Genomic DNA, 27851 nt, shown 5'->3' on the forward strand with positions numbered 1-27851 from the left:
TAACTTTTTGTTTTGTTTAATTTACTCATTTTTGCTGTCTCAGTAGAGGTAAAGTCACAAGGAGGAAATCCATAATTGGTTTTATTTTGGCCATATAATACTTTTGGACAAACTGATTGAATGTAAACTCTCGATTTCTCGAAAATTAATAAATAACTACAGCTGGACTCAGGCAAATCTAATCATAACTGTGCAACCATAGTTAATTCAGGTCCTTTTTACCTTGGTTCTTATTGTCTGGCGGCGCTGGTCAATGCGGTCCCTGGTTCGACGCCTGGTTGGATGACTAGGACTATAACTTAAGTACTAGGTTCACATGGCCCACCTCAGTCAGTCAGTCCTCTATGGATGAGGAGGGGAAGCGACGTAAATAATGGTTTTCTTCTATCGTCTTAGTCATATCCTCCGTGTGACGGGAAGGGGGCATCTTCAATGGCACGTTCAATTCTCCCGCAATGGTCAAAGCTTCTTTGCGCCCATTTGTCGAGTTTACGTTCGATAGTAGATAAATAGGTAGTAAGAAAAGTTACACAGAAATGAGGAGGAAAAGCGTGACAAACTATTTTAGACAAGAAGTTCCTCAACACAAGTTCTTAACTCTTCACAATTATTAAAATACTAAGTTTATTTAGTTGCTATTCTGCACTGATCGTGAATATAGATGTCCAGCATATCCATATAGTGAATTTTGATGGTGGATACTAACACGAAACTCAATATTGAAATCGTGCCAAGACATGACTTTTGGCAGTATAGTTATGGAAGTGCATTATGAGAAGAGATGAGAAAAATAAAACACAAATGTGTATGTAGTCGTAAAGGGGTTGAAAATGGTTCCTGTTGAAAAGCTCAACCTAAGGCCACACCATGCTCTCTATCCAGGGAAGATGACCAGCAATTCGTGTGTAAATGGTTGTGTCGGTCTGATTGTGATGTGCAGAAGAAATGCCAATTAACAGGTTTGTACACGCCACCCTTGGGCCATTGTACAAGTAGAAGGCAGAGCCGAAAGCAGTTTTCTGTGAACAAATAATATTCATGTACTGTGTATTTGAACTCTATTATTCATATACACATGTGTAAATAAAGTAATTATATTTTACTGTGGCAACACTGGAGACTTCCCGTTTACAGGAAGTAGGCCAACCTAGTATGATGCGCCTTGAGTGCAAGTGCCTTAAGTTTGAACTTGCTAGAGTCACGTAGTGGTCCACAGCGATTAATATCGTGAAAATTACTAACAAAATTTCAATCGTCGCGACGACGCCCTATCATGTATTGTTTTCGACTTTACGGTGGGACAGATTTTTTTTCAAAACTTCAAACCCTCATGTCCAATTCAACATTTCCCCGATTAATCTGGCCGTCAACCGACGATCAGAATGCACAAAATCCCAAATTATTGGATATTTTTATCAGTTTTTGCAGTTGAAGGTCTTCCGCTACGGGTTCATCTTCACTCGAGTCGCGGCCTTCTGAGAATTCCTTAAACCCCTATGGCAGCGTGAACGTCGGGATCACCAGTATGGCAGGATAAATGTAATTTACGATGGCTGCCGGTATCGTAAATCTGTGTTCAAGGAATTCTGATGATTGAAAGATAAAGGTCTGCGATCTTTGTTGAATTTATTTGCGAGAATGAATTTACAAGTTGAGTGAACGCAGAGACGGTGGTAGTAGAGAGTGGTGGTTTGGTCGAAAGTTGAAACTAGAATGGCAGAGAGTTGCGTTCCCGTCCGCGCTTGGCTCTCCCGGGGCTTCAGACGGCGGAGTAATTATTTAGTGTTATCATATGTGGGACGAGTTAAAGTAGTCCCCATACCCCTGAAAACCTGCTTCCTTGAAATGACACTGTCTTCATAGGTATGTTGAAATGAGTACTTAAAATATATACATATATATATATGTTTTTTTTTTTTTTTTGTAGGAAGCAATCACTTTGTGGTTAGACATTACATTACATATGATGTAATAATAAAAAAGTCGTGGTTAATAAACAAAGTGTTTTATTTGATTTAATACTTAAAATATACTTGTAAAGGGGTCGTCAGAAAAATAATCTTTTGTAAAACTGAACGAAACCATCGCGTGAACTGGTCATTAAAACAATGTTTATAAAACTGGGATGCCTAGCATACGAAGCATAAGGACCAGGCCTCTTTGAGGGTGTAGATAATGCTATTTTCCCGAGGATGTACCTATGTGAAACATGTATCTACGCAAAAATAATATATTTCCTTTCTTTAACGATGTACATGTTTCGAAAGATTTCTAATCTTTGACAGATCTGTATTGGGCTTGTATGTACTATGTATGTGTAACGAACGTGTGTCTAAAATCTAGAGATATCAAAGAGACATTCGTGTATGACATAGCATAATTACGCCGAATTATAAGTGGACATGTCTGCTTTGTCTCTTCCTCTATTCCATTATTTCCTTCCGAGATAGCAACTTGTATGTAGTGCAAATAATAACCAATTTATAATCTAACCACAAGATTATTTATTTACTACAAATCACAAGAAAAAATTACTTGGTAATCAGCTCATCATCTCTAAACGAGCAATCATCAGAATATGTTGTTTGATGTTTCTAATGAGTATCTATATACCTTGCATAATGCCGGATATTCTGATTTCACAGGTCGTAACGCTCATGCAAACTCTGGTGGAGCTACCATCTTAACAGGATTGACCGGACACGGAACATATAAACAAATTAACAGATAGACGAAATTCAGTTAAAACTCTTAACAATGACAATTACCTCATATGGTCCAGCTACGTTGAGAGGGCGGCTGCAGATCTCAAGGTCATGCTTTACGCCTTCGGGGTGATTGCCGTCCCTGGAAAACAGTCTGGAACACTCGCTTTGGGGTATTTTCTTCATTGATTTCTGAAATTTACGAAAACTAAACTTATAAACTGATTTTTTATGCATATAGAATATTTATCCCACTTTATGACAAGAAAACCGTGGTTTTAACATCAAACCTTTCACTTTCAGACGTTACCTTAAGTTATTTTGCATCGGAAAATTTTGTTCATGTATATATTAGTTGTAAGCGAAAAACTCTTAACCAACCATAAAGCTATAATTAGAGGAGTTACTACATACTAATATCTCGTCGAAACTTGTACCACTATTACAAAGCGATAAGCGGTAGCGAATACCGGATTCAGCAGTTTTAGTTATAGCGTTGGGAGTGTTGGAGGTCAGTTGGAGGTAAAAAACCGAAACCTATTTTTTTGCTTCACGTCTCATCTAAATATAATACATCAATGTAACCAACCCAGATTCGAATCGAAAATAAAAATCATAATTTTGCAGTGTTTTCAGCCCGAGAAAAAGATATTATTTTTATTTTTTATAAAAAAAATTAGTGGTGGAAAACCATCATGATGATTTATAAAAACAGTTTTAGACTTTTATCCATTTTTTTACCGTTGGCGGTTTCAGCCAATCGAGGCCATTTTCAAGACAAAATTTACCAGTCTGAAAATGACGCTGATATGCTGAAACCGGAGAAAGCTTACGACGGGGCTATGCTTAATAGTTCTTGGCATCCGGTACTGGACGACTACGTCAAAACCAAACCCCTAAAACCACATTAATTAACTTTATAAAAATATTTTTTAGGCCACAAATATTTTTTACGTATAATGTGTTTATGTTTGTTCATTAAATAATAATAATGACATTTAATCACTAACGCATACTCTGATGTGATCTAACTTAAGAAATATAAATAGATTATTTATCACCAAGGCAGGAAAAACATAAATTTCTTACTCTTATTTCAGACACAGATAAATAATCCCATCCAGTAAAAATCAGGCCAGTATCGGGTAGAGGAGTGCCAGTGTGGAGACAGATTGGAATAATTCTACTTGTAAATGTAACCCTAAAATCAAAAATTGTAAATTATAAGTCTTTTTTAAATGCACAAACTGTCCAGAAAATACTATTTAAATCAAAGTAGGGGCGTCGAATAAAAACCATTCTGAAAATGTGAAAGTTACAACTAAAACAGCATTACAGAAACAATCGATAATGTTCATAAATTTTTTAATGGTGTTCTGATAAGGGGGGACTCCATTGAAGTAGTCGTAGATTTTAATAGTAATTATTTAGATGGTGTTCTGATAAAGGGGGACTCCATTGAAGTAGTCATAGCTTTGAATAGTTAAGTTTTTTTTTAATTACGTTTATTTGAATTTCAGTTTTGTTTTCTCGAGTGAATGAATAAATAAATTAATGAATGAAATGGAATCTTGGAAAAGGAAATGAACCAATTCCCGACATCCAATCAAACTGAACCTAGGCAGATAGAGTTTTTATCGATGACAATGCATTCTATCCTCTTTTGGTAGCACTCACGCACACACATGGACATGCGCACACGCAAGTAATTATCCAAATTTGGATTATATAATAAAAAATAATGTTAGTTAATATTCAAAATAAATCTTGGTACAACCCAATCGGGATTTTGCTTAAGTGACAGATCGCGGTAGACTCCAGTCCCTAGGGAGGAAGGTTTAATCCTCAGTAAAACCATTTTTTTAATAGATGTATTTTAGGACCATTAAACGGCCACCGGCATCTTGGAATGGAATGTACAAACTAATTTACAGAGAGACAAATAGCAAACGTTTCGTGTAAGAACAGGACTCTGCTACGCTCATTCAGTAAATTTCTTTATAAATATCAGATAAAATTTTCTTTCAGCTATCTTGTTATTTATACTTTTAAACGGTTCCGTGATAAATCAACACATTGACAATTCAACACACCTTTAAAAAGTGATATAAAGTCATTAGAAACGATGAAAATAAAAATTTTAACCTTACCTAACCTAACCTACTTAACCCAGTTAATAAAGTGTTTATTTCATCACTTTCCATGACTTTATATAACTTTTTAAAGATGTGATGAATTATCATTTTGATGATTTATCCGGTCACGTTTCAAATTACATGTGTTTCCAACGTACTCTGCTTGCGTAACTGTATTTAAATATCTCTAATAGACAGTATTACTCTCAAGTGTCCTCCAGCATGGTCCTGTGTTTTAACTGCCTGTACAAATAATAAATAAATAATAAAATATGTTCATTATAACACAGCATCACGTTCACTGGTCAAACGCATTGGACATATAGTTTTGTAGTTATTGATCGACACGGTTTGTCTTGTCTATAGTTAATAATAAGATAGAACATCTTATAAATATCTATATATATATATAAAAAATGAATGTTTCTTTGTTTGTCCCATGTGGATTGAAATCCTCACGACCGATTTCACTGAAAATTTCAAAAATTGTTCATATTAGTTCAGGAGTGTTTAGAAAGTGATTTGAAGGTGGAATAAGTCGGGGACGCCCAACGAAAACTTAACGATTTTGTACAAAGGAACATTCACTTTTTTATTTATATAGATTCCGCACATTTACGTACTCATTTAATCTTATGCTGCAAGATGTTAATATCCTTATAAAAGAAGATACGTATTTAATAGCGTTAAAAAGCTTACTGTCCATCAATTTGCACTAAAGCGATGTCGTAGTAGGCTTTAGAATATCTCGGGTTGAATTGTGGATGGAAGATCACATCCAAAACGTGGTATACATCATCTGGAGTGTAGTACGGTTTGTAGGTACCGCCTAGTCCAACGAAATCAATTTTCCATGATCTGCAAAAAAAGAAGTGCCAACAGTCTGAATTATCGTAAACAGCATATTAATCTCTTTATTTGATAAATAAATGTTTATTTTGTTCATACATCTCTTCATACGCATGTTAGCTCACGTTGTAATTAGAGCTCAGTGGTCAGGGTAATAGCCGGCAAGGCATATGTCCTGGGTTTAATTTCTAGGTTAGACCGAATCTTTTTCTGTCTTTTCTGTTTCACATTTTTCGCTTGAAAGTCTATGATTTTAAATAATTAAAATAAGCAAATACATAACCATTTATCTACATCATACACAGTCATAAATCAGTGACCACAAGCAAGCAAAAGCGACCAAAGGCAATCAAAAGCAGCCAAAAGCAAACAAAATCAACCAAGAGGCAATTACATGCAACCAAAAGCAACCAGAGGCAACGAAAGGCAAAAAAATTCATAATTTGCCAACGAGCAACAGACTATAATATTCAGTAACGGGCAAACCGAAATTCATCATTTAACAAAATCCAAAGTAACTGAAAACGTAAATCAACGTTCAATAACGGACAACTCAAATCAATAATCAGCATGCAGCCGCATTCGATAACTACACTTATAAAGAACTGGATCTCAGTCGAAAACCTGTCTTATCACAGTATCTTCTATCGCCGTCATTACACAACCGTCTATCACGCAAACTGCCTCTGCTATCAGCTATCAGCTGCCTCAAACTTTTGGTCGCCAGTGTAAAGATAAGTGATAATTACCACGTTGGAATAAATGTTCATCTAATATAAAGATTTTATGTTTAGAATGAAAAAGAGGTGAAGTGATTGGATTTCTTCCAATTATTGGAAGAATTCTAATAAATACCTCCATAAATATATTTAACTTGAGAGTTAAACTGCAACAAAATAATTTAACTCACCCAATGGAACTTGCAGAAGACAACAACCACCGTTCGCTAAGTAAGGTGGCAGCTCCCCACCAGGAAATGCTGCCTTTCACATCTGTCCCTGTTACACCCTGAGGACACAATCAATAATCATATTTTTATCCGCATATTAGTTTAAGCAGTTTATTCGAAATCACATGTTGGACAGACCTAATGTGATCGCCTAGTTCACCAGATTAGAGCGGTCACCTATCTTAGCCCGTTATTGAAAATCTCTTCTGCTATTCGCCAGGCAATCAGCGTTCGGCAGATTTATAGATTGTGCTAGAATTAACTATTTTTGGGTTTATGGCTGCAAAAATGTATATGAAGTTTGTTTGACATTAAAAGCATTGTTTGCTTATATTATTATTTTACTGTGATCGTTATTTGACTGTATGCAACTTACGCAGTGCGGGATTTCACTTGTAGTTTTCAAAGGATATCGGTTGTATACGATATTGGAATCGGGAATGAGTGGACACAGGTCTCCCCGCATCCAGCCAAAACTTGTTTCTCGGCATGGAAATATCTTCTCAGCTAGCTTGACGCAATCTGTGCGGGAAACATAAATATAAATTAAAGTATTTAATTTTACTTATAAGAGTAGATTCATGTGAATATCCAAGAGGTTCTTTTTTTACCTCTTTCAGTCTCACAACATTCCCAAATTGGGTACTGCCGCTCCGGGAACTATTTATTGGATAACCAATAACCATTACCAATAACTCTGCCCTTGGTCACCCCAAGTGGTTCGTATGTTTGTATGGTTTCCGGGTTCATCGAGTGAGCTGTGTTCAAGATACGCCTGCTCACCAGCTTTGTAGCGTACCAGATCAGGAAAAGCTAGTTTGGGGAGTCCCTTTGAGATCTTCAACTGGCCTCTCGACCCATCGCTTTCGGCTGCAGTGGGACGGACATGTTCATATTTCCATCACTCCTGTACACATTGATCCCTATTTTCCTACCCACTCATCATTCCTTTTACCATCCTAGAACTTCTTCTCCTTCCTTTTCCTTAAAAAGATCTTCCACACAGGATCCCAAAATATGACATAAGCCCTGGGGGAAATTCTTTTCCTCAAGGCCTCCTGTGTGGGGTTAAAAAAACAATACCGAATTGTCTTTACATTGATTCAAAGGTAATAATATGCTTTATAGATATCGAGGAAAGCACAGAATATATATTTTTTATTTATTTAGTTAACATATTTTTTTAAACAAACGTATGTAATATGTTTAACACCGTGTTATGGCTTGGCGAATATTTTTCACTCGGTTTAAACTTTTTATAACAAGTCATTTACAAAGGCAATCTTAATCCAGTTGTTTGGCTTCCTTAAATTGGTTGATCGCTCAGTGGTCACCTTTACGTCGGAAAGAACGTAGTTGTGCGTTTGAGCAGTGTTGAGCCGAAATTTCGACTCAACAGTTGATCAGTAGGATTGGGAACAACGGCCGTTGGTGTTATTGTTTACTATCTAAGTGACATTTTCATTCTGTTCACTTATCTTAAGAATAAACCGTTTTTCTTGGTAAATATTTTTATTCTATTCCCTTATTGTTTTCGTGCTAATGGGAAGGATTATATGTGTAAACACTCATGGCCTATGCTTCTTTTATCACTTTCAGTCTTTATTGAATGTATGTATAATTCATTACATTGTCTAGTGTAGTGTTCATATATTGGCTGTATTTTTAATAATAATAATATTGTGTTCGTGTGTATAAATCCATTTTTAGATTTTGTAGATTAATAGGCTTATGTTATATCAGTACATTTTTTATTTTTTATTAATTTCGTTTTTTGGTTCTAGTATGTATTTGAGTCCTTGTATGTGGTTGAGTGTGGTCATCACTGTTTTCAGTATTGTCTTCCTCCACAAGCCTAAGGCTTTATACATAATCCTTTATTTTACAATGATTGTCTACGCCTTTGTGTCTACAGTTTCCACTTGGGATTTCCAGCTTAGTTTAGTATTGGTGATGACTGCGGGGTACTTAATCATGTCTGCGAGATTAAGATCATTTCCATAGAAGGTTGGGTTGCTTCATCTCTATAGTTTCCTTCTGCGAGCAAAGAATACGAATTCTGTCTTAACAGCAATCCTTCACACCATTCTTTCACTGTTACTAATGTAGACAGTATAAGGAGTCTGGTTCTATCTGCATATCTAAACCTTAGTATGGTTGCAATTTCATACGCATGCCTTTGTGTATATAGGACCCTGTTGTTGAGCTTCAAAATGAAGTAATAAATCATTAGGCTCCACAGCAAAGGTGAAAAACCTATTTATTTTGACACCCTCTGGTTACCAATATTCTTTCATTCAACTCACTCCTTGTCACCAGAACTATCTGGCCAGAGAATATGTTCTTAAGCCGCCATCTGGTTGTTTTTGATTTTTTCGTAATTTTCACATCTTTAAGAACTTGAACATTTAACTGTTTTCTGCATAATTTCAATTGCGGCAGATGCATTTTTGTAAAAGCTGTGCCAATTTTGTATACATATACTGTGTAATTGAGGAAGAGTCTTCGTCATGAACCTTCTCGTCATTGCTGAAGTGGGTTTGTGGTCTTCTATGAGCATTCGAAGGATTCATCTTGAATGCAATTCTATGAATGCTTCCTAAAATCCTAGGAATCCTAGGAAAATGCAGCGATCATCCGGAGTGATCCACCGTTCTTCGCGAGTGGTTTTCTATATATATATGCACGACTCACCATACACTTCTATCAATTGGCAATAAATTTAAATCATGTGAAATAAAACAATATTTTTTGTTTAAAACCACTAATTTTTATTAATTTTAAGACCGACCGTTTTCGCTTCACTCGAGCATCGTCAGGGTACAAAATTAAACTCCCTCTGTATGTATATATAATGACACATTTTGTATTATTGATTAGTTTAATTTTGTACCCTGACGATGCTCGAGTGAAGCAAAAACGGTCGGTCTTAAAATTAATAAAAATTAGTGGTTTTAAACAAAAAATATTGTTTTATTTCATTAAAATGTTAAACCACAAAGTGATTGCTTTCTACGAAAATTTAAATCAGTTTGTCATTTTTTGAATTAAAAAACCGAGTTACTGCCCAACTGTCGCACTTGGGGGCGACACACAGAGAGAGTTCCATTACAAACGGCTACAGATCCAAGACTTGCGCTCCAGTGAATTAGGCTTGTATAGAATATGATAAGCAACAAACGCAACGGTGTTGCCAATAACCAAATTAAAATTTCTCTGCGTCCCCAATGCTCCGAAGATGTTACTTTCGGATTATCCTCTGATCAAAATAAATTGTATTTTTTTGGCGTGTTACGTCAAAAGCCATTTTGGCTGAACCAAAAATTCGGTAAGAGAGAAGGCTAAACGGTGAAACTATAGAATTTTATAATGACTCGCCGATATATTTTACATTAAAAAAAAACTTAATACGTAACTGTTTATCCACTCAATGGGTGACTGCTTGTTTTGAAAACCGAAGAAGGATTAAGCCTAGCTTGGGAGCAAGTTGTTGGTGTTTTTCGTGAACTCGTTGAAAAGTAAAAAAGAAGGAAATCAATTAACTTGGGAGTTAATATTTTCATTTAAATAATCATTCGTTATTTGTGGTGATAATTACCTCGACGTATCGATATGATTGTGTTGTATGCTCATTTGCAGAGATACGAGTAAAATGGTAAGTGATTGGTTAGCCATTTTCCCTCTTTCTATAAATTGTTCATTCTTAGACATATGTACTATCACCCAATTCCAGCAAACACCACTTCATTTCGTATTGTTTAAATTATTGACAGTGCACTTTCACGTTCATCTGAAGCTGTAATTCGTAAGCAGTTTTAGACACAACATTTTGGAAAAAAAATAAAAAAACTCACAATCTGCCGCCTTTGAGCCACTTAATTTCTGGGAGACTACTTCCTTCGACAGCGGCGGGCAGGGAGACTTTGTCGGCCCACCCGATGACTCGGTGTCCGCTCCTTCGACGCAGCACACCAAATCATTGGCGCATTTCTGAAACCAAAGATAAGTCAAATTAAGAGCATACATTAGACCTACAATATGTTAAATTAAAATTAGAGTTTTTATCTGTGTAAATTTGTATAATGTATACTATACAAAGCGATTATAGAGCAATGCATTGATGTATTGGATAAAAATTAATTAGCTAACGCAAGAGAAATTAATATATAAAAAATCGTTAATATATGCAGATATCTGAGTGCATTGATAACTACTCGAGTGGTATGTTAGTGAGCGAGAGGGGTACGGAGTTCAGATCGACAAACAGCCGGAAAACAGATCGATTTTAAACAGTTTTTCATTTCCGATCATCTGATAGTATTATTACCCTAGCGTCTAGACGATGTAGGCCCTCTGATTGGTCAAATTCAAATTGTGTGTTTCGGATAAATTCCGCATGGGGGGTTTGCAGGTAACAAACAATTACTCTGCCCCTCAATTTCGGTTCATGTAATACTAGTTTTCTTCAAAAACATCGTTTCTGCTCACATTTTTTTTGGATAATATCGAAGAAAATATGTTTTAGAAAGTTCATAATCCATTGGATTAATTACATTACAATGAAAATTATCCACAATTACGTGATTGTGTTTGACGTTTATAAAAAATCACGCGTTCCTTCAATATGGCCGATAACCACGGCGGCTATAGATAGCCGACAGAGCGCACCTCTGGCGGTATAAGAACGAACCAAATGACTGGCGCGAATATTTAAATATGCAGCTCACAATACACATAGTTATGCGAAATTACTTGACCATTAACAAGCGTTTAATAAGAAGATTTCTTCTGGAAGCTTATCACTTTGTAATTGTATTTTTCATTGTTATTTATGATTTTTTTTGCTTATTAATTGTATCTGATTTTATATTGACATGTTTTCTAATTTCTAAAATTATTTATTTGCGATGCTTTATTTATTGTTTTCATTTATTTATTTATTTATGACACGCCCTAGTGGGATTTTATTTAAAAAAATACAAGAATTTTGTATCAGAGTAAGCACTTAAAAATTAATACAATAAAGAAGAATGTAAACATAATGGCAAAAATGAATCCTCACGCATATAATTGAGTTTAAAAGATTCAACAAAACAAAATAGTAGAAGCGGAGAAGTCATATGGGTACATAGATCTATTTTTGTCTGGAAGAATAAAAGTGATAGAATATACAACATTTATACTGATTAGTTTTCAAATGAAATATATCACCCAGATCAGAATATTTGTTTCCGAGATTGTGAAGTCTCTATATATCTTTATATCCTGAGTGAAGTATTTTAAGACCTGAATTTTTATCGAAAGTGTGATCATTATTCAAAAGATGATTTGCAAACTCAGATTCACTATTTCCATTTAGAGCCCTGAGATGTTCTTTAGTTCTGACTTCAAAGTTTATATTGGTTCTACCGTTTTAAAAGAAATTACAATCATCCCAATTGAGTTTATAAACTCCTGATTTTTATGTTTGATTTTCGCTATCTTTATTATTAAGAATATATTTCTTCATTGTTATTAGTGTAAAACGCCGGTTAGATAGTACCAGGAATGTTTTTATATATAATTTTAGAAGTATCATTATCCGCAAACAAAATTCTACGCCATTGTTTATTTCTATCTTTAGAAATACGGTAAATATACCGTTTGAAGAGAATATGTTTAATTTTTTTATTTAGTATTTCGACCATCAATTTATTAGAATAACCGTTATTAAATGATATTTGACTTATGAATATATATTTTTTATGGTTATATGCTATTTGTTTTTTTTCAGGTCTTAAAATACTTCACACAGGAAATAAAGCATCGCAAAATAAATAATTTCGAAATTTTAGAAATTATAAAAATAAGTTAATATAAAAACAGATATAATTAACAAGATTTTTTTTATAAACTCTCTTTTAAATATTTTCCCACTTAACTGGTCTTTCCCGTCTTAATAAGAATAGTGTGATTTCTGTGAGCACAAAATCTTGTTTTTGTTGTCAGAGGCACGTAAAAAAATTAATTCAGTACCTGTGGCGGAATTCCTCTACTGTTAGCGTTCTCCGCTGACTGGCAGTTATCGAGTGCTCTGCATTTTCCCGCCCTCCCTGTGTCCTGCATTACGCAGCTACTACCTACAAACAAGCAACCACACTAGAATAATATACCACAATACACTACTAAATTTTCTTTGGGTAGGCTCAGAATGAACCAGCTACGAGTCAGAAGAGATGAACGAGTTTTATCTCCCAGTTTGCAGGATTCACTTTCCAATGGTTATGCCGGTAAAGAGAGCAATCTTGCCGTTGAAAAGAATCAATTCTGATATGAAAATATGTGGCATCCATAAAAGTGCCTTTAAAAGGCAAGCGTAGCTGATGCCCTGATGAAACTGATATATTTCTATTTATTTAATACAAAATAATTCAAGATTCAAAATAATAACAGTATATAAAATAAATAAATAAAAATTAATAATCATTCTACTAATCTATAAGGTGGGCTTCAGTATTCAAAGCCGCATTAAAAAAATGACAAACGTATGTCAACATACTAATTAACATAATTCAATCTTTAAATTACCTACAAACACAATTCAATATACACAATTAAATCTTCAAATTAACTACAAACATAATTCAAAATACATCATTTTAGAGAATTAGCGTTATAATAGCAACCAAAGTTTTTTTTTAAATGCTAGATAGAAATACATCACAACGAACGGGTTTGTATTAATTTTTAAAAAATTACTGTATTTCTACCATTGACATAAATATAAAGACGTATTATGTTCACACATATGATAGCTTGTCTGACCTACAAACTTACGTGCGATACTAAACGCAGTAAATCTCATGTATGTCCACTGGACCGAATTTAGTGAAACCACGCGCATTGAATCAGTTACCTTTGTTCTCTTTTAATTCATCAAAGAATTCTACCCATCATTCAGCAACAAGTTTGTCTTCCAGTGATTTTGTTTGACAAATTGCTTTCTCAGTGAATTTTGTAGGGTTACTCGGTCTACGATATGAGGTTTAATAAAAAATTACTACTTTTGTAGTAATGGTTTTGTGGTGATGAGAGAGTCTAGAAAATCAAATCTACTGTCGTAACTGGATTTGAAATTAATGATGATTTACTTCCTTGTACTATACCTTCAGCTGTCACCCGAGGGCAGCATACAATCGATACGGTGCCCTCAAAACCGCATGTCTGAAAACGTAAACGTAGTAATATTTGAAAAATAGATTTTGTTAACTTAATTAACGCTTGATGCTTCATATTAATATCTGTGACTTTTATTTATTGACACAAAATTAATCACATAAGAATGTGAAAGAGTAAAGACACAAAAAAAAAATATATCAGTTAGGTACTGGCAAATTCTATTATCTGATAACTAGTCGCTATTATGGTTTCGTATTATTATTATATAAAATAAATAGATATTTTTTTAAATTTAAAATAAATCCAAATAATGTGACATACATTTTATGTTCTTTTATCATAAGAGTTTTAAGTTGCAGTTTCACCTGAGGAGATATTCCTTCATCCTGAGCTGCTTCCAAGACGACGGGGCATTTAGATATGAGAACGCACTCGCCGGGGCTTCCTGTTTTCTTCACTGTGCAGGGATTATCTGCAAAAAAATCAGAATAAAAAGAAGAAGATAGGAGTGAGGAGAGAGGAAAGAGGAGAGGAATAGTAAATATGTGCACAATATTTTAACTAGAGATATTTTTTATTTCCGCAAATAAAATTAAAAATATGCTGTGATTTTTTTCTTCATATAAATATAAATTCTAAGCATATGTCAAAAGTCCAATAAATCAAATGTACTTGCAACTATTACATCTAAATAACGACTTTATTTAGTTATGCAAAAAAAATGTATTTCAGGAAAAGAAACTATAAATACATATTGCAAACGGTTTTCGAAAGATATAATAGCGATTCTTTCAATTTGACACACGCAGCAAGAACTGTGGTGAAATGGTCTGGCGAGTTTTTAAACCCATTTTATTTGAAAAGTGGCGCAAGGCAAGGACTACGCCAATCAAATGACACTATCATCACTGCCATGGTTGCCAGGACGGAGACCCCTCCCTATGGCTCTTCGTGGACGGAAGATGTTCAAATATCCTCCATAAACGGTTGCTTGCACACATTTTTGTGTTTAACCTTTTTTTATTATCTGTGTATTCTTATCATTTATCTATTATTACGATTTATTATTTGTTAAGAAATCCAAATAGATCATGTGGTACCTACTTGATTCTGTTACTTCCGAGGTCCTCGTAATCGATTTCGACAATTACTGTAACTTAATTCCCACGTAGAAAACAGTATTAAAGCTACCCGTTTTGATTTTTGTATCGAATGAATGAAAAATGAATCAAATAGGTTTAAAAAATGATACACTAAAAATTCTTACTAGCTATCTCAAAGACAGAAAACAAAAAACAAAAATAGGGGATTTTTATAGTACTGAAACAGGAATAAAAAATGGAGTACCACAGGGAACTGTGCTTGGCCCAATTCTCTTTCTAATATACATAAACGATTTATGTGGTGTTATAATCCCTGGTAAAATTGTATCTTACGCAGATGATACAGTAATAATAGTGAATGGAAAATCCTGGCCTGAAACTTTTTTGAAGGCAACAAAATGTATTACATATGTCTCATCATGGCTAAAAAGTAATAGACTCTTCTTAAACTATAATAAAACATTTTACCTAACCTTTTCTAAAAATAGTAAAAATAAACCCCCTAATAACCTTAAAATTCGAATACATAACGTTAACTGTAATCAAGAAATATGCTCATCTTGCTTTAAACTCGGAAAAGTTGAAAAGATTAAATATTTAGGTATTGTTATTGATACAAAATTAAATTGGCAGTCACAAATTAATAATACCGTCTGTAAATTAAGATATCTTACATACACATTTTACAGACTAAAAGAAGTGCTCAATGTTGAAAAACTGAAAATTATTTATTTTTCTTTGGTGCAATCTTCACTCATATACGGAATAATAGGATGGGGCGGTGCGCTTAATGCACATATCAAACCTTTCCAAATAATTCAAAATTATATCATCAAAGTTATGTATAGTAGGAAAAGAACATTTTCAACGGATGAGTTATACAAAGAATCTAAACTATTCTGTCTCCGTAAACTATTTATTTTGCAAACTATGAAATACATCTTTAAAAACAAAAATAAATTCGAAATAAATGAAAACAGAACCAACATTAGAAATAATAATGTATTTTATACTCCCCAAACGAACACAAAACAAATGCAAACACACTGCAGTTTCATTGGACCTCGTACTTTCAAACTTTTACCGAAAAATATTCAAGTGATAACTAAACTTCCTCAATATTTAAAAGAATTAAAATTATGGCTTTTCGATACAGCAGTTGAAACTTTTTTTATTTAATTTGTATCAATTTATGTTTCACATATAATATTCACCATATATTACATATATTACAATAAACACTTATAACTTCACTATACACTATTATAAACACTTTTTATACAAAACGCTTATACAAAATGTAATCTTGTTTTTAATTTATATGCCCACAATTTGTTTATTTCTAGGTACAATAAAATAATAACTTAAATATATTACCCACGCACAGGCTGCGCCTTAGTGGATTCCCATTATTCTTATTGATTTATATAATATTGTATGTAATTAATGTAAAAATTGGGAAAAATAAAGGAATTAAAAAAAAAAAAAAAAATCACTTGACCATTTTAAAAATAAACTTTAAAATAAGGATCGAATCATTTCAAATTAGTCTAATTCGGATATTATCCCATAGAACCGGATTGTGCACACTGCTAAATAACTTTATAAAACCTTCCCGTATTTAGCGATTGCCCAAAAACCTTACTTAATTACTCGAATGTCCTGTTATCACTTGACCCACACTTATTTGTCTCTTTGTTTTTGTTGTTGTTGATTTACATACTTTTGTTTTATTTTTTAACACATTTTTGTATACCGTTATTGGACGGTTGGTGTTTGTTCTTTATTATGTCGTTATATTTACTTCTGTATGTAGTGTGCATTATAAAAATAAATAATACCAATTTTCAATAGATTCAAGGTTTTCAAACTCACGATGTGGCCCCTTCATTCCACTCCCAGGCTGAGAGCCACTCCATGGCATGGAGCTACTCCCTGGCTGATTGCTGTTTTCTGGCTGAGAGCTACCCCATGGCATGTAACTCCCTGGCTGAGAGCTGCTGCTCCCTGGCTGGTTGCTGCTTTCTGGCTGAGAGCTACCCCATGGCACGTTACTCCCTGGCTGAGAGCTGCTGCTCCCTGGCCGGTTGCTGCTTTCTGGTTGAGAGCTACCCCATGGCACGTTACTCCCTAGCTGAGAGCTGCTGCTCCCTGGCTGGTTGCTGCTTTCTGGCTGAGAGCTACTCCATGGCATGTTACTCCCTGGCTGAGAGCTGCCGCTCCCAGGCTGATTGCTGCTTTCTGGCTGAGAGCTACCCCATGGCACGTTACTCCCTGGCTGATTGCTGCTTTCTGGGTGAGAGTTACTCCATGGCATGTTACTCTCTGGCTGAGAGGTATTCAATGGCACGGAGCCAATCTGTGGCTCCACGGTTTCTACTCCCCCGGGGCAGCAAACTAAATCATATTCGCATTTCTGTAACGACGAGAGGTCATGTTAGAAACTTTTAATAAGAATTCGTATTTCACCATAAATTGTGCAAACACTATTCAAAATTCACATTCATACGTCCTCATATACCTTCTTAAGTACTTATAATCAAAACAACTCGAGCATTTTACAGCTGAGTTATTTTTTGACCTCTTCGACTTTTTTTGCCATCATGATTTCAAATATTGTTTTCTTTGGGAGTTTCATCAATAGCAGGTAAAATTTCCGAGGATGAAAAAACTTGTTGTTATTGTCACAGACAAATTAAGGAAGGTTTGAGTACCTGTGGGAAAATGCCCTCGCTGGCAGCTTCCTGCGCTGCCGGGCAGTCGACGAATAGTCTGCATTCTCCAGCGCTCCCAGTGTCCTCCATGGTGCAACTACTTGGTGCAACCACAGAACCAAAATAATAATTAATGACATTTGTCATACATTTTTAAGACGACCGAAAAAGCATTAGTTTTATCGAAAATGATTTTTTTATTGAAGAAATTATGTTAATTATTAATTTTATTTGTGTATTTTTAAACATTATACGATTAAAATTTTATAATAAAACTAAATGAAAAAATAAAACCAAATGATAAATTGAAATAAAGTACAACAATAAACATTGACATTGACAAAAGCAGTAATAAAAAAAAAAACATCAACAAATATTATTTGGTACGGTTGTAATGAAGTGTGTATTGTTATGGTATTGTGTATTGCGTATATTATTTTACGTCAGACATTATTTGTAATGTTGCCTGTTTTGTTATTTATCCTACTTTTAATTTTGTTTGTGAAAATGTTTTTTTGTTCCCTCATTTTTTGTATCAAATGAAAGATTATTGAAACTATGCCGGTATTTGTAATATCTTCGTCCAAAGCTTGTATTTACCGTCTGAGTTTTTACTTTTTCATTTTGAAAGTGTGTTTAACTGTTATAGTAATTATAGTACCTTTTGGTTAAAATTGTTTTTTTTTTGGTTAAGAATGTGGTCTAGTAGTGTTTTTATGTATAGTTTGCACATGTCTAGTAAGTTAAGCAAGTTGAATAATTGGCATCCACATAGCACTCTTTTTAGGGTGAATTGCCTAATACAAAAAAAAAAAATAATTGGTATGTCAGTCATTTTTTTGTTTTCAAGTACTTATGTTTTATGTGTTAATGTATCCGGAGTGAGAATTTAATAGCTAGCGTCATCAAAAATACTATTTTCAGTTGTCCTGTGTAACTATGGTTCAATAAACTCTGGAACTCGGATTTACTTTGAATTTAAGTATCATTTTCAAAATTGAAACTGGTTTTATGAAAAAATCAGACCTCATATTATTTATAGAAAATTATTTTAATTTCCATTTTCAAAATTGGAACTGATTTGAGAAAAATTCAGACTATCCGTGATATTTATCTGAGTCTGCGCTATTGTTGTATAAAGTGGGAGTTTTGTTAGTTTATACTAACGGGTGTGCATTAACGAGACAAAGGTTCTGCGAGCCGAGCCACGAATAATGGGAAATGAACAAAGCAACCGCAAGCAGCGTTTCGTAATTCGTAGCCTTTACAAAAAAAATCTACTTATAACATTATGCTGTAGAAAATAAAAAAAAGTGCCCAGTGTAATTTAAAAATACCATTTTGAGAGAGCCTGGAATCTGTTCTTCATTTTCATATTAAATTGCTTTATATTATTGAAACATCCACTATCTACAATACCAGTATTCAAAACATATGTTTGTTTATACTTTGGCATCAAAAAGGTATTTTTAATATTTGAATGTAGACGGTAGAGTCGGAGCTGTAATGTCAAAATGTGTCCCTCAATTTGATCACCTTTGGGTATACTGTAGTGCACCCAAGTCCCAAGTGATAGCAATGTCAAACTCTGTCCCTCAAATTGATTACGTTTGGATGTACTGTAGTGCACCCTAGCCCCAAGTGGAAGCAATGTCAAACTGTGCCCCTCAATTTGATCACCTTTGTGTGTACTGTAGTGCACCCAAAGTTTTTATTAAATGATGAAAGTTTTTATAATTGATTAAAAGAACGTACCTGGAAACGGAACTTGCAATATCCGCTGAAACACAAAAATAAAACTCAATTAGATGTTTAGTAACGAACAACCCAAACTATTGTCAACTTAAAATATGCGGAAATTTAATTAATTCATCAAATTTCAACATTAATTTGCGAGTTCTGTGAAAGTCCTATTCAAGTTCTGATATTATATAATTATAGGCTAGTTGCTTGACAGAACTGAAATAATAACAGAACTAGAAAATATCTTTCACAGAACTCGCAAATTAACGTTGAAATTTGAATAATTGTTCAAATTCTCCGAAACAACCCATCCTTAGTAAATGGACAAACAGAGTAATTTGAAACATGATATAAAAAAGACGAAAAAATTGAAACACGGCCTGGTACAACAAAAATTCTGAATATGAAAGTCTTAGGTAATTAGATAACTCCTTATTTGCAAACCACCCCCTTTATGGTACGGTTATGAGGTTGACGGCAAACTACAAACCGCAGACTTAGTTCAAAATTGTATAATAATAATTATTATTATAATGTTTTGTAGTCAAACTAAATTACACAGGCGTGAATTTCTCGTACCAATTTGCCAGGAATGAGGAAGGTGCCACTGCAAGAATTACACATAGACGGAATTACATATGGATGAAATTACACACGGAGAGAAATTCGCACCATTAAATTACACCTTCTGGAATTTTACAAAAATCTGTTTTTAATCAGTTTAAAATAGGAACGTGTGCTGGCTAAATATATTTCAAATTTGAACAAAATTATAAAAGTAGGGAGAAGTTTTTAATGACGTGTGTTGTGTAATTTGAGTTTCGCCGCAAAATAATAGGAAAATAATTTTTCTCACGGCCTCCTGTGTAGGGTAAGTGAAAATGTGTTTTTGTCTTTGTTATTTCATCCATGTGTTATTTCGTCCAAGTGTAATTCCATCTGTGTCATATTCTGGCAGTGTAATAGTAATATTGTTATGTGAAATTTCATAATGTACCTAACCCTCCTTTACGGATCCGTTTCAATGATTCTGCTCACAAATAACTCATTTGATGAGTTAGAATTTCACATGAATCTCATAAGAATAAGATTGTCAAGGACTGAGATGAAATTTCGTAAACAAAAACAATACTTAACGACAACGCAATTTCTCCGAAGGTAGGTAAAGGAAAAACTTTGAGACAACTCTATCTTGGAACCCACTCCTTATTATTTTTTATTTATCCTTCAGTTTTTCTGATTATAGATGTGACTGTAGAAAGTGTAGAGTCCACACAGATTATTCACTATTAGAAACGCATAAAAATATTTCATATTAGAAACATTAAATGAACGTCGTGACAAAAATATCAAAATTTATTTTCAAAATTATTAAGAAACCATGTAAAATCTTCTCAAAACCATGTAGAATCTTCCCAAAACATTGTAGAATCTTACCAAAACCATTTAAAATCTACCCAAAACCATGTAGAATCTTTCCAAAACTATTTAAAATCTACCGAAAACCATTTAGAATAATCCCAAAACAATTTAAAATCTTCCCAAAACCATGTAAAATCTTCCCAAAAGCATGTAGAAAGTTCTCAAAACCATGTAGAATCTTACCAAACCCACGTAGAATCTTCCCAAAACCATTTAAAATCTTCCCAAACCGTGTAGAATCTTCCCAGAACCATGTAAAATCGTCCCAAAACTATATAGAATGTTCCTAATATCATATAGAATCTTCCCAAAAACATGTAGAATCTTCCCAAAATCATTTAGAATCTTCCCTCTTAGCCACAATCCAAATCGATATCAATCACCGTTCACAAAGAAACCATAAAACTGTTCATATTCCTTTTCAAAGAACATTAACTTAACCTTCTTTTAACGTCTTGCGAATGAATTGAAAGATTCCAAACACATTTGGCGAAAAGCCGGGAACATTACAAAATTTCTTGAATCTTAAAACAACTTAGCTTTGACACAAACCATATTGTATCATTTTGTTGTTGTTGTTGTTTTACATACTTATTGTTTTATGTTTACATATTGTTGTAAACTACAATTAGAATTTATAATATCCCGTGATTTGTCACCGGTTTCCGGTAATAAATAAAATAGCAATGCATTTCTCTAGCGTTTAATCTCCCTTTATCGATGTTTTGTTTAATCAAACAAAAAAATTATTTTAATAATCAAAATAAAATAACTTTGTTTGAAAACCACTTTTTGTGATGTTGTGTGATTTTTTCTCCAAAAGTAAAAAAAGGCGATTGATCGCTTTTTTGAAAATACCAAGGAAAAAGAAACCAAGTCAAGTTAAGTCAATTTGAAATTGGTGTTTACTTAACTTTATCTCGTCAATTGTAAAATTTTATACATTTAGTGGTATATGAGTTATCCGATGAAATTTGTAATAAAACATTTGGTTCAACTTGCCCCATTCAGATTCCTTACTGTAATTTTATACGTAGTGCATTAATTTCACTCGTCAACACATCAGTAATATCGATTTTCACTTTCTAGATGCGTACACGGTATACCGCAACAGGCAAAGAGAATGTTTCTCCCAAAATCAACAACAATACTGTAGCATCTACATCTAGAAGTGGCGTTACTTTTCACTCGAGACCATTAGACTTTTTCCAAAGGCAGGGCCTAGGAAACAGCTGCAAACAGCGAGGAAGAAAATAAGAACAGCTATTTTAACAGACACTCCTGAAAAGGATTCTCTTGCCCAAGAGCGATCTATAAAGCAAAAGACAGGAACAGATTAGGCAAAAAAGAAGGCAACTAAGAAAAAAATCTTCACATTGTCAGACTCATCATCCAACAATTGTGAAGAATATGCTTGCCTAATTTGTGATGAGTAGACATCGGATTATATGCACTAACAAAGTGCCAAAATATGCATGCAAATATGCACTAAAAAAGGCCGAAATATGCACGAAAAACTCTTGATTTGCCCAAAATATGCACAATGCAAAATCAAAAAACCATTTATATTTTAATTAAAGACCGTACAAAAACAGCGAAATATTCTTAAAATTATGCATAGTTTTTATGACAATATACAACTAAGTATTTTTCCAAATTTTCGAGCTCAAATTTGTGACGTTTGTCACCCAGTATTAATTTGTACGCCGAAAACGACCTCTCTACGTCAACTGACGTCATTGGACAAAATTTAAAATTTGGCGCCATTTCTGGAGATATCTGTTTAGGTAGGGTAGTACCTGTGCCGTTGATGTAGGCATTAATGTTCTTCATATCTTCAAGACTCGGGTTTTTAAGCAAAATAGAGTGTAACTTTTTACGAATCTTTTCTGATATTGAATTAGGAAGGGCGTTGGCGAGTTCGATCATTGTTTCCAGTATTTCTATTGCTTTAATTAGAGGAAGGTTTTTTGTTTCCAATTTTTTATGGTATCTGGTAACTTGTGGAAATGTGTTGAGATGAGGGCGATATTCTGTTTAATGGATGCGTCTTCAAATGCTAGCTTGCTTGAATGAATTGCAATGGCCTCAGAACTGTCAAATTGCATAACTACCTACTTGTTTTAAGGCCTCAAAATTTTCAGCATAGAATAATACTGCCTTTAGCCAAGTACCCCATCGTGTAATTATGGGTTCTGGCGGCAATGCTAGATTTGGCAATTGCTCTTTATAAGACTGCACACGCGACGGTGCTTTTAAAAACACTTTTTTTGTAGAGGAAATCAATTTATTAACATTCCCATACTCTTGCCGTATCTTTTCTGCAAGGCGATGAAACCCGTGAGCTTAGCAGGTAATGTGTAGTAAATTTGGATAAAAAGTTTGCAAGGCTTGGTCAGCTTTCACCATGTATGGCCTCTGCGCTCGTGCCCTACGCGTCATCGTCACCTAGCTCCCTATACGTAGATGATACCTCCCGCTATTAAACTAAATATGCACGATTCGGGAAAAAAAGGCTGAAATATGCATTGACGTCGTAATTAGAGACTTATGTGCATTTGCATATGCAAATATGCAAATGCATATAATCCGATGTCTAGTGATGAGATTTATTCAGAGAACTTTCCAGGAGAAGAGTGGGTTCGTTGTCACGCCTGTCTAAAGTGGGCACGCCAAAAGTGCACATCTGGAACTATTCCGATTTATGCCGATTACTATACCGATTTTATCGATTAAATAAATTTAAGAAAACTTACCTGTTTTATTATACTCGTTATTTTTAGATCAAATAATTGTTCTATTACCCAATTATGTATTCTTTCATTATTTCAATAAATTTACCTTAATATCTTAATTGGTTTTATTAAACCATGAGTGTGAATAATAATACATATATGACACTATATTGTTCAACAAGCCCCGTGGGGTGGTTCAACTAACCCCACCTATGAGGCAAGTTGAACCATTTCTCCTTCTGCGTGAAAATTTAAATATCTTACGTAAGGTCAACGTATTATATCATTTCATGAAAAACATTATAAAGCCAGATAATGAAGCAATCTTAATAAATTGAAAAAACAAAAATATCTGTAAGAGTTTCGAGTCTGGTGTCCAATAAGCAAAATCATATTCAACTAGCCCCGCCTTACCCTACTACACTATATACTATAGTACTGTATTAAGTACCTACTATCGAATTGAATGTCATAATAAATTATGAAAAACCCAGGATCTAAGAAAGCTTACAGGATCTTCGGTTTATAAATAAAACACGATTTGATAGTTCATGGATAAATATTTAAAACAAATCAATTATTCAAAAAAAATATTTATTAACCGGTTAACCTTTAATTACTCACGTTTGTTAATACCAACTTTTCATAACCAAGACTCGAATATGTTCGGTCAATGACGCATAATCTTATTAACAGGGCCCGTTTACCTTGTATATATATACTACAATGTGTTATTATATTATTGTTAAAATATATTGGGTATATCCTGTTTTACTAAAGTTTAGATGAAATATCGTTTTATAAAACATCTAATTAGTGATCGCCTTGTATTAATTTAACAAAAAACACTGGTTCCCAATATATCTTTTTTTGTTTCCTATTTTATGTCCGGGTTAAATCTTCCCCATAGTAAAAACTAAACCCTTCCACAAATGATCATCTAGTCAATCAACATTATGCAAGTGCATTATATGAGCAAAATAAATACAAAACAATACAAGAACAACAAGTCAACTCACCAGAGATCAAATGGGAAAATAATTCACCGACTCCAGATATTTTCATATCAGAGGGTTCGGCTCGGTAGAACTCCTAACAGGTCCTATAAATCCTACTGATCTCTCAACATAAATATTTAAAAAATCTTTCGTTATCCTACATGTATTTAAAATGACTGATTTTTGCATTTTTACATATAAATTTAATTTAATGCATCATAATTATAATAATATTATCATCGATAATTCCAACTGCTTTTAAATAAAAACCAACCAAACCTCCGATCTTGCACTACACCGATCACCTAAACAACAAAATGTTTCGTCCTTCCTTAAGTCCTTAGACATAGCCTTATTAAACTGTACACAAAATGTAGAAATAATAGCAATTGGTGACATTAATAAAACACATTATAAAAATCTTATGAATCAACGTTGCTTATATTTTATTGTTTACACTTTATAAACTAACTATAATGTTTTGGTCGCCATAAAACAGGCAATTGCATACTATGGTGATTCAATGTATGCCTTGTCAATTTCAATTAAATACCATGTATTTATTTTTATCTATCTATATAAATAAAAATTTAAATGTTCGTTTGTTCAAAATATTAAATCTCCGAAAGTTCTTCAGCGGTAGCTTTGAAATTTTGAACGTTGCATTCGAATACGCGTGTGTTTTTATATACCTATGTCACCAGTAACAGGTAAAAACAACGCCATCTATTGTTTCTTTTGTGTCTCTATCTGCACATATAGAATGAGGCCCAGCAACGCGTGGCGGGGTACAGCTAGTAAAAAATAAATTAATGTATTTTATGAAAATGAAATATTTTGTATACACAATGTATATGTTGTATATATATTTATATGTATATGGTGTATACACGGTGTATACATAGTGTATATATGGTATATACATGAGGTATACGTGGTGTATACATGGTGTATATATAGTGTATATATGGTGTATACATGTTGTATACATTACTTTCTCGGGCGTTTCCGAATTTTTTCTCCATTAACTACTGTATACCACAATGTTACCGTCGAAAAACTATATTACATCGAATTTAATTAGACTTCGTATCTCTTTACGGTGCAGAGATATTACGTTAAGTATACCTCGAGCGTCCCCGACTTCACCTAAGCTTTGAAATTTTCTGCAATACCGGTCAACTACTTTTTGAGTTATGCGAGCGCAAAGAAGAAGAAGTTTGTGCTTTTAGTGAAATTAATCTTTAAAGGTTCACAGAATTTAAATTTAAGGCGTACATAATAAAATTTCCATTCACAAAAAAAACCGTGACATTAATAGTCAAACTCATTAAATTGATAGTCATGAGTCAGATTGTCATGAGGTCGTGACACACGGAGAAATATGACTTTTGCTAATATATTAAAAATCTCTTCAAATTATTTGTAATTCCGGTTGGTAAGGAACTTGTGGGGAATTCGAGCATCTCTTCATATCTTATAACATATACATTAGCAATCCTAGTCCACATTCACATTAGAACCGATGAAAATGTTGAAATACAGGTTTTTAAATACTGGTAAATTGTTTATTATGTGCTGTCATATGTGTATTTTGGCACTTTGGTTCAATACAATAACATTAATGACGAGATGCTAACATTTAATTAGTACGTGTTCTTCAATGTTAAAAGAGGGTAATCTTAAGAGGAAAAAACGTATCGACTACCAAACAAAATACAGCGCTGATTTTACAGATACAGTATTTTAGAGACTGGGGACTGGTGACGTCACTGGTAATATTCGTAGATTTGGTGCGTTTTCGGGAGACCCGAAAAAAAGATTAACTACATATAAAAATGTACTAGTATTTATGTTGGAAAGTCATTATTGATAAAATAAATCGAATGGAGTTCCTTATTTTCAGTAACGTATTTACGATAAATGTTATCATTATTCTTGATGTTGAAGTTCTAAACATTTATATACCTACATGATTTTATTACTTATGTTTATTTATGGTTTACCATGAATGTTATTTAAAATTATGAATGTTAAAGTTTATTTTCATGTGACATTTTTGAAATCATAACCTCACAAAATCTGATCTGTACATTAAAACTTGGAAAAATTTAATCGAGTCCAACAAAAGATTGTATTTTTACACTTTGGTACTCTGCAAAAAAATTGCAAAGAGATTCTGATATTTTACAATCATGTTCTTCAAATAAAAGCGGTCAAATTTAAGAAGAAAAAAAACTTCTCGAATTTGACATGCAAAACCCAGCATCAGTACGAGTATCTATCAAACGACAAAAAATCATTTGCTGTAGGTTTGGTGTGTTTTGGCGGCCTTTAAAAATTGCTACTTTGAAAAATATATACACGTATTTAATACTAATAAATGTTTTACTATAGTATTTTTACAAGCAGAGATGATATCTTCCATCCTCACTGGGATCTCCCGTGCCGCGGAAGTTAGAAGGTCAATATAGATGTTTTTTTAATAGACTTTAATGATGCTTGTAAGAGGAATTCAAAATTTGTTAGGTTATTGGTAACATCTTCTTCAAAATAAAATAATTGAAATATTATTTTTCCTTTTTGACTGGAACCCGCAGACTTCGAAACCGTGGGTGACTTGCCAGATTCACGTTTTAGAGCTTTTTTTACCATGTAAATGAGTATTGAAGAACCCACGAAGAACGATTAATCAACAACAGTTTATAATTAAAATCAACCAACATTGCTTACACCGCTATTTATAATTTATTCACTATTGCTGTTTGACCACTGCCAAAAAAAAGAAGCTTGGATCTGTGTTGTTTTGACGAGTAAGACAAAAAATTATAAACTGTTTTGTTATTTAGAACAAGCTAATCAAAATAAATATAAGATAAGAATTAAACACCTCTCAATAATGCCCTTATTACTTTCATGTGAGTATTGCTGAGTCCCTCAACTAGCTCCAGGCGGTTGGGAGCAGTTGCGACTATTGTGAGGTATTCACATAATAAAACATAAAATACCTGACCTGCCCCCTGTACCACTTCTACCTAACCCCACTCGTCGCCCCCATCCTATCCCCACTCATCCCAACTCTCCATAAACGCCCCTAACCCCTTTAAAGCAATTAGGACTATCGGTATTCACATGATAAAAAATAAAAATAATCTCTCCCTCCTCAAAAACACGCACTACATTTACAATTAATCGCGAATAATAATTTCGAAATTCCTTCATTCACTCTTAATTCAACACCACCTTATCAGTCCATTAGTCATTTCATTGTAAAAATCTTACCGAAGCCAAAAACTAGCGACACGATAAGCAAAATACACGTCATTCTTGTATTTTTGAA

General features: G+C 33.7%; 1 protein-coding gene across 3 annotated transcripts; it reads right to left on the reverse strand.

Annotated features, from left to right (window-relative positions):
- Positions 1–27851, reverse strand: LOC149411604 (serine protease persephone-like). 3 transcript variants are annotated; one of them, XM_089646811.1, is made up of 14 exons: positions 27794–27851; positions 19369–19393; positions 17614–17710; positions 16775–17315; positions 14162–14268; positions 13784–13841; positions 12654–12757; positions 10493–10628; positions 7015–7160; positions 6600–6697; positions 5540–5698; positions 3795–3906; positions 2769–2897; positions 1–1019 (listed from the first exon to the last, which is right to left on the reverse strand). In XM_089646811.1, the coding sequence occupies exons 1-14, from the start codon at positions 27834–27836 to the stop codon at positions 855–857; spliced, it is 1920 nt and encodes a 639-aa protein (XP_089502937.1). In that variant the 5' UTR covers positions 27837–27851; the 3' UTR covers positions 1–854. The 3 variants fall into 3 exon arrangements, with proteins under 3 accessions (XP_089502937.1, XP_089502936.1, XP_089502938.1); XM_089646810.1 differs by having other exon boundaries at positions 17614–17713; positions 27794–27844; XM_089646812.1 differs by lacking the exons at positions 1–1019; positions 3795–3906 and having other exon boundaries at positions 2770–2897; positions 17614–17713; positions 27794–27844.

The sequence above is a fragment of the Hesperophylax consimilis genome, chromosome 25, assembly GCF_061612785.1.
Source record: "Hesperophylax consimilis isolate HC1 chromosome 25, BYU_Hcon_1.0, whole genome shotgun sequence".
Classification (NCBI taxonomy): Eukaryota; Metazoa; Arthropoda; class Insecta; order Trichoptera; family Limnephilidae; genus Hesperophylax; species Hesperophylax consimilis.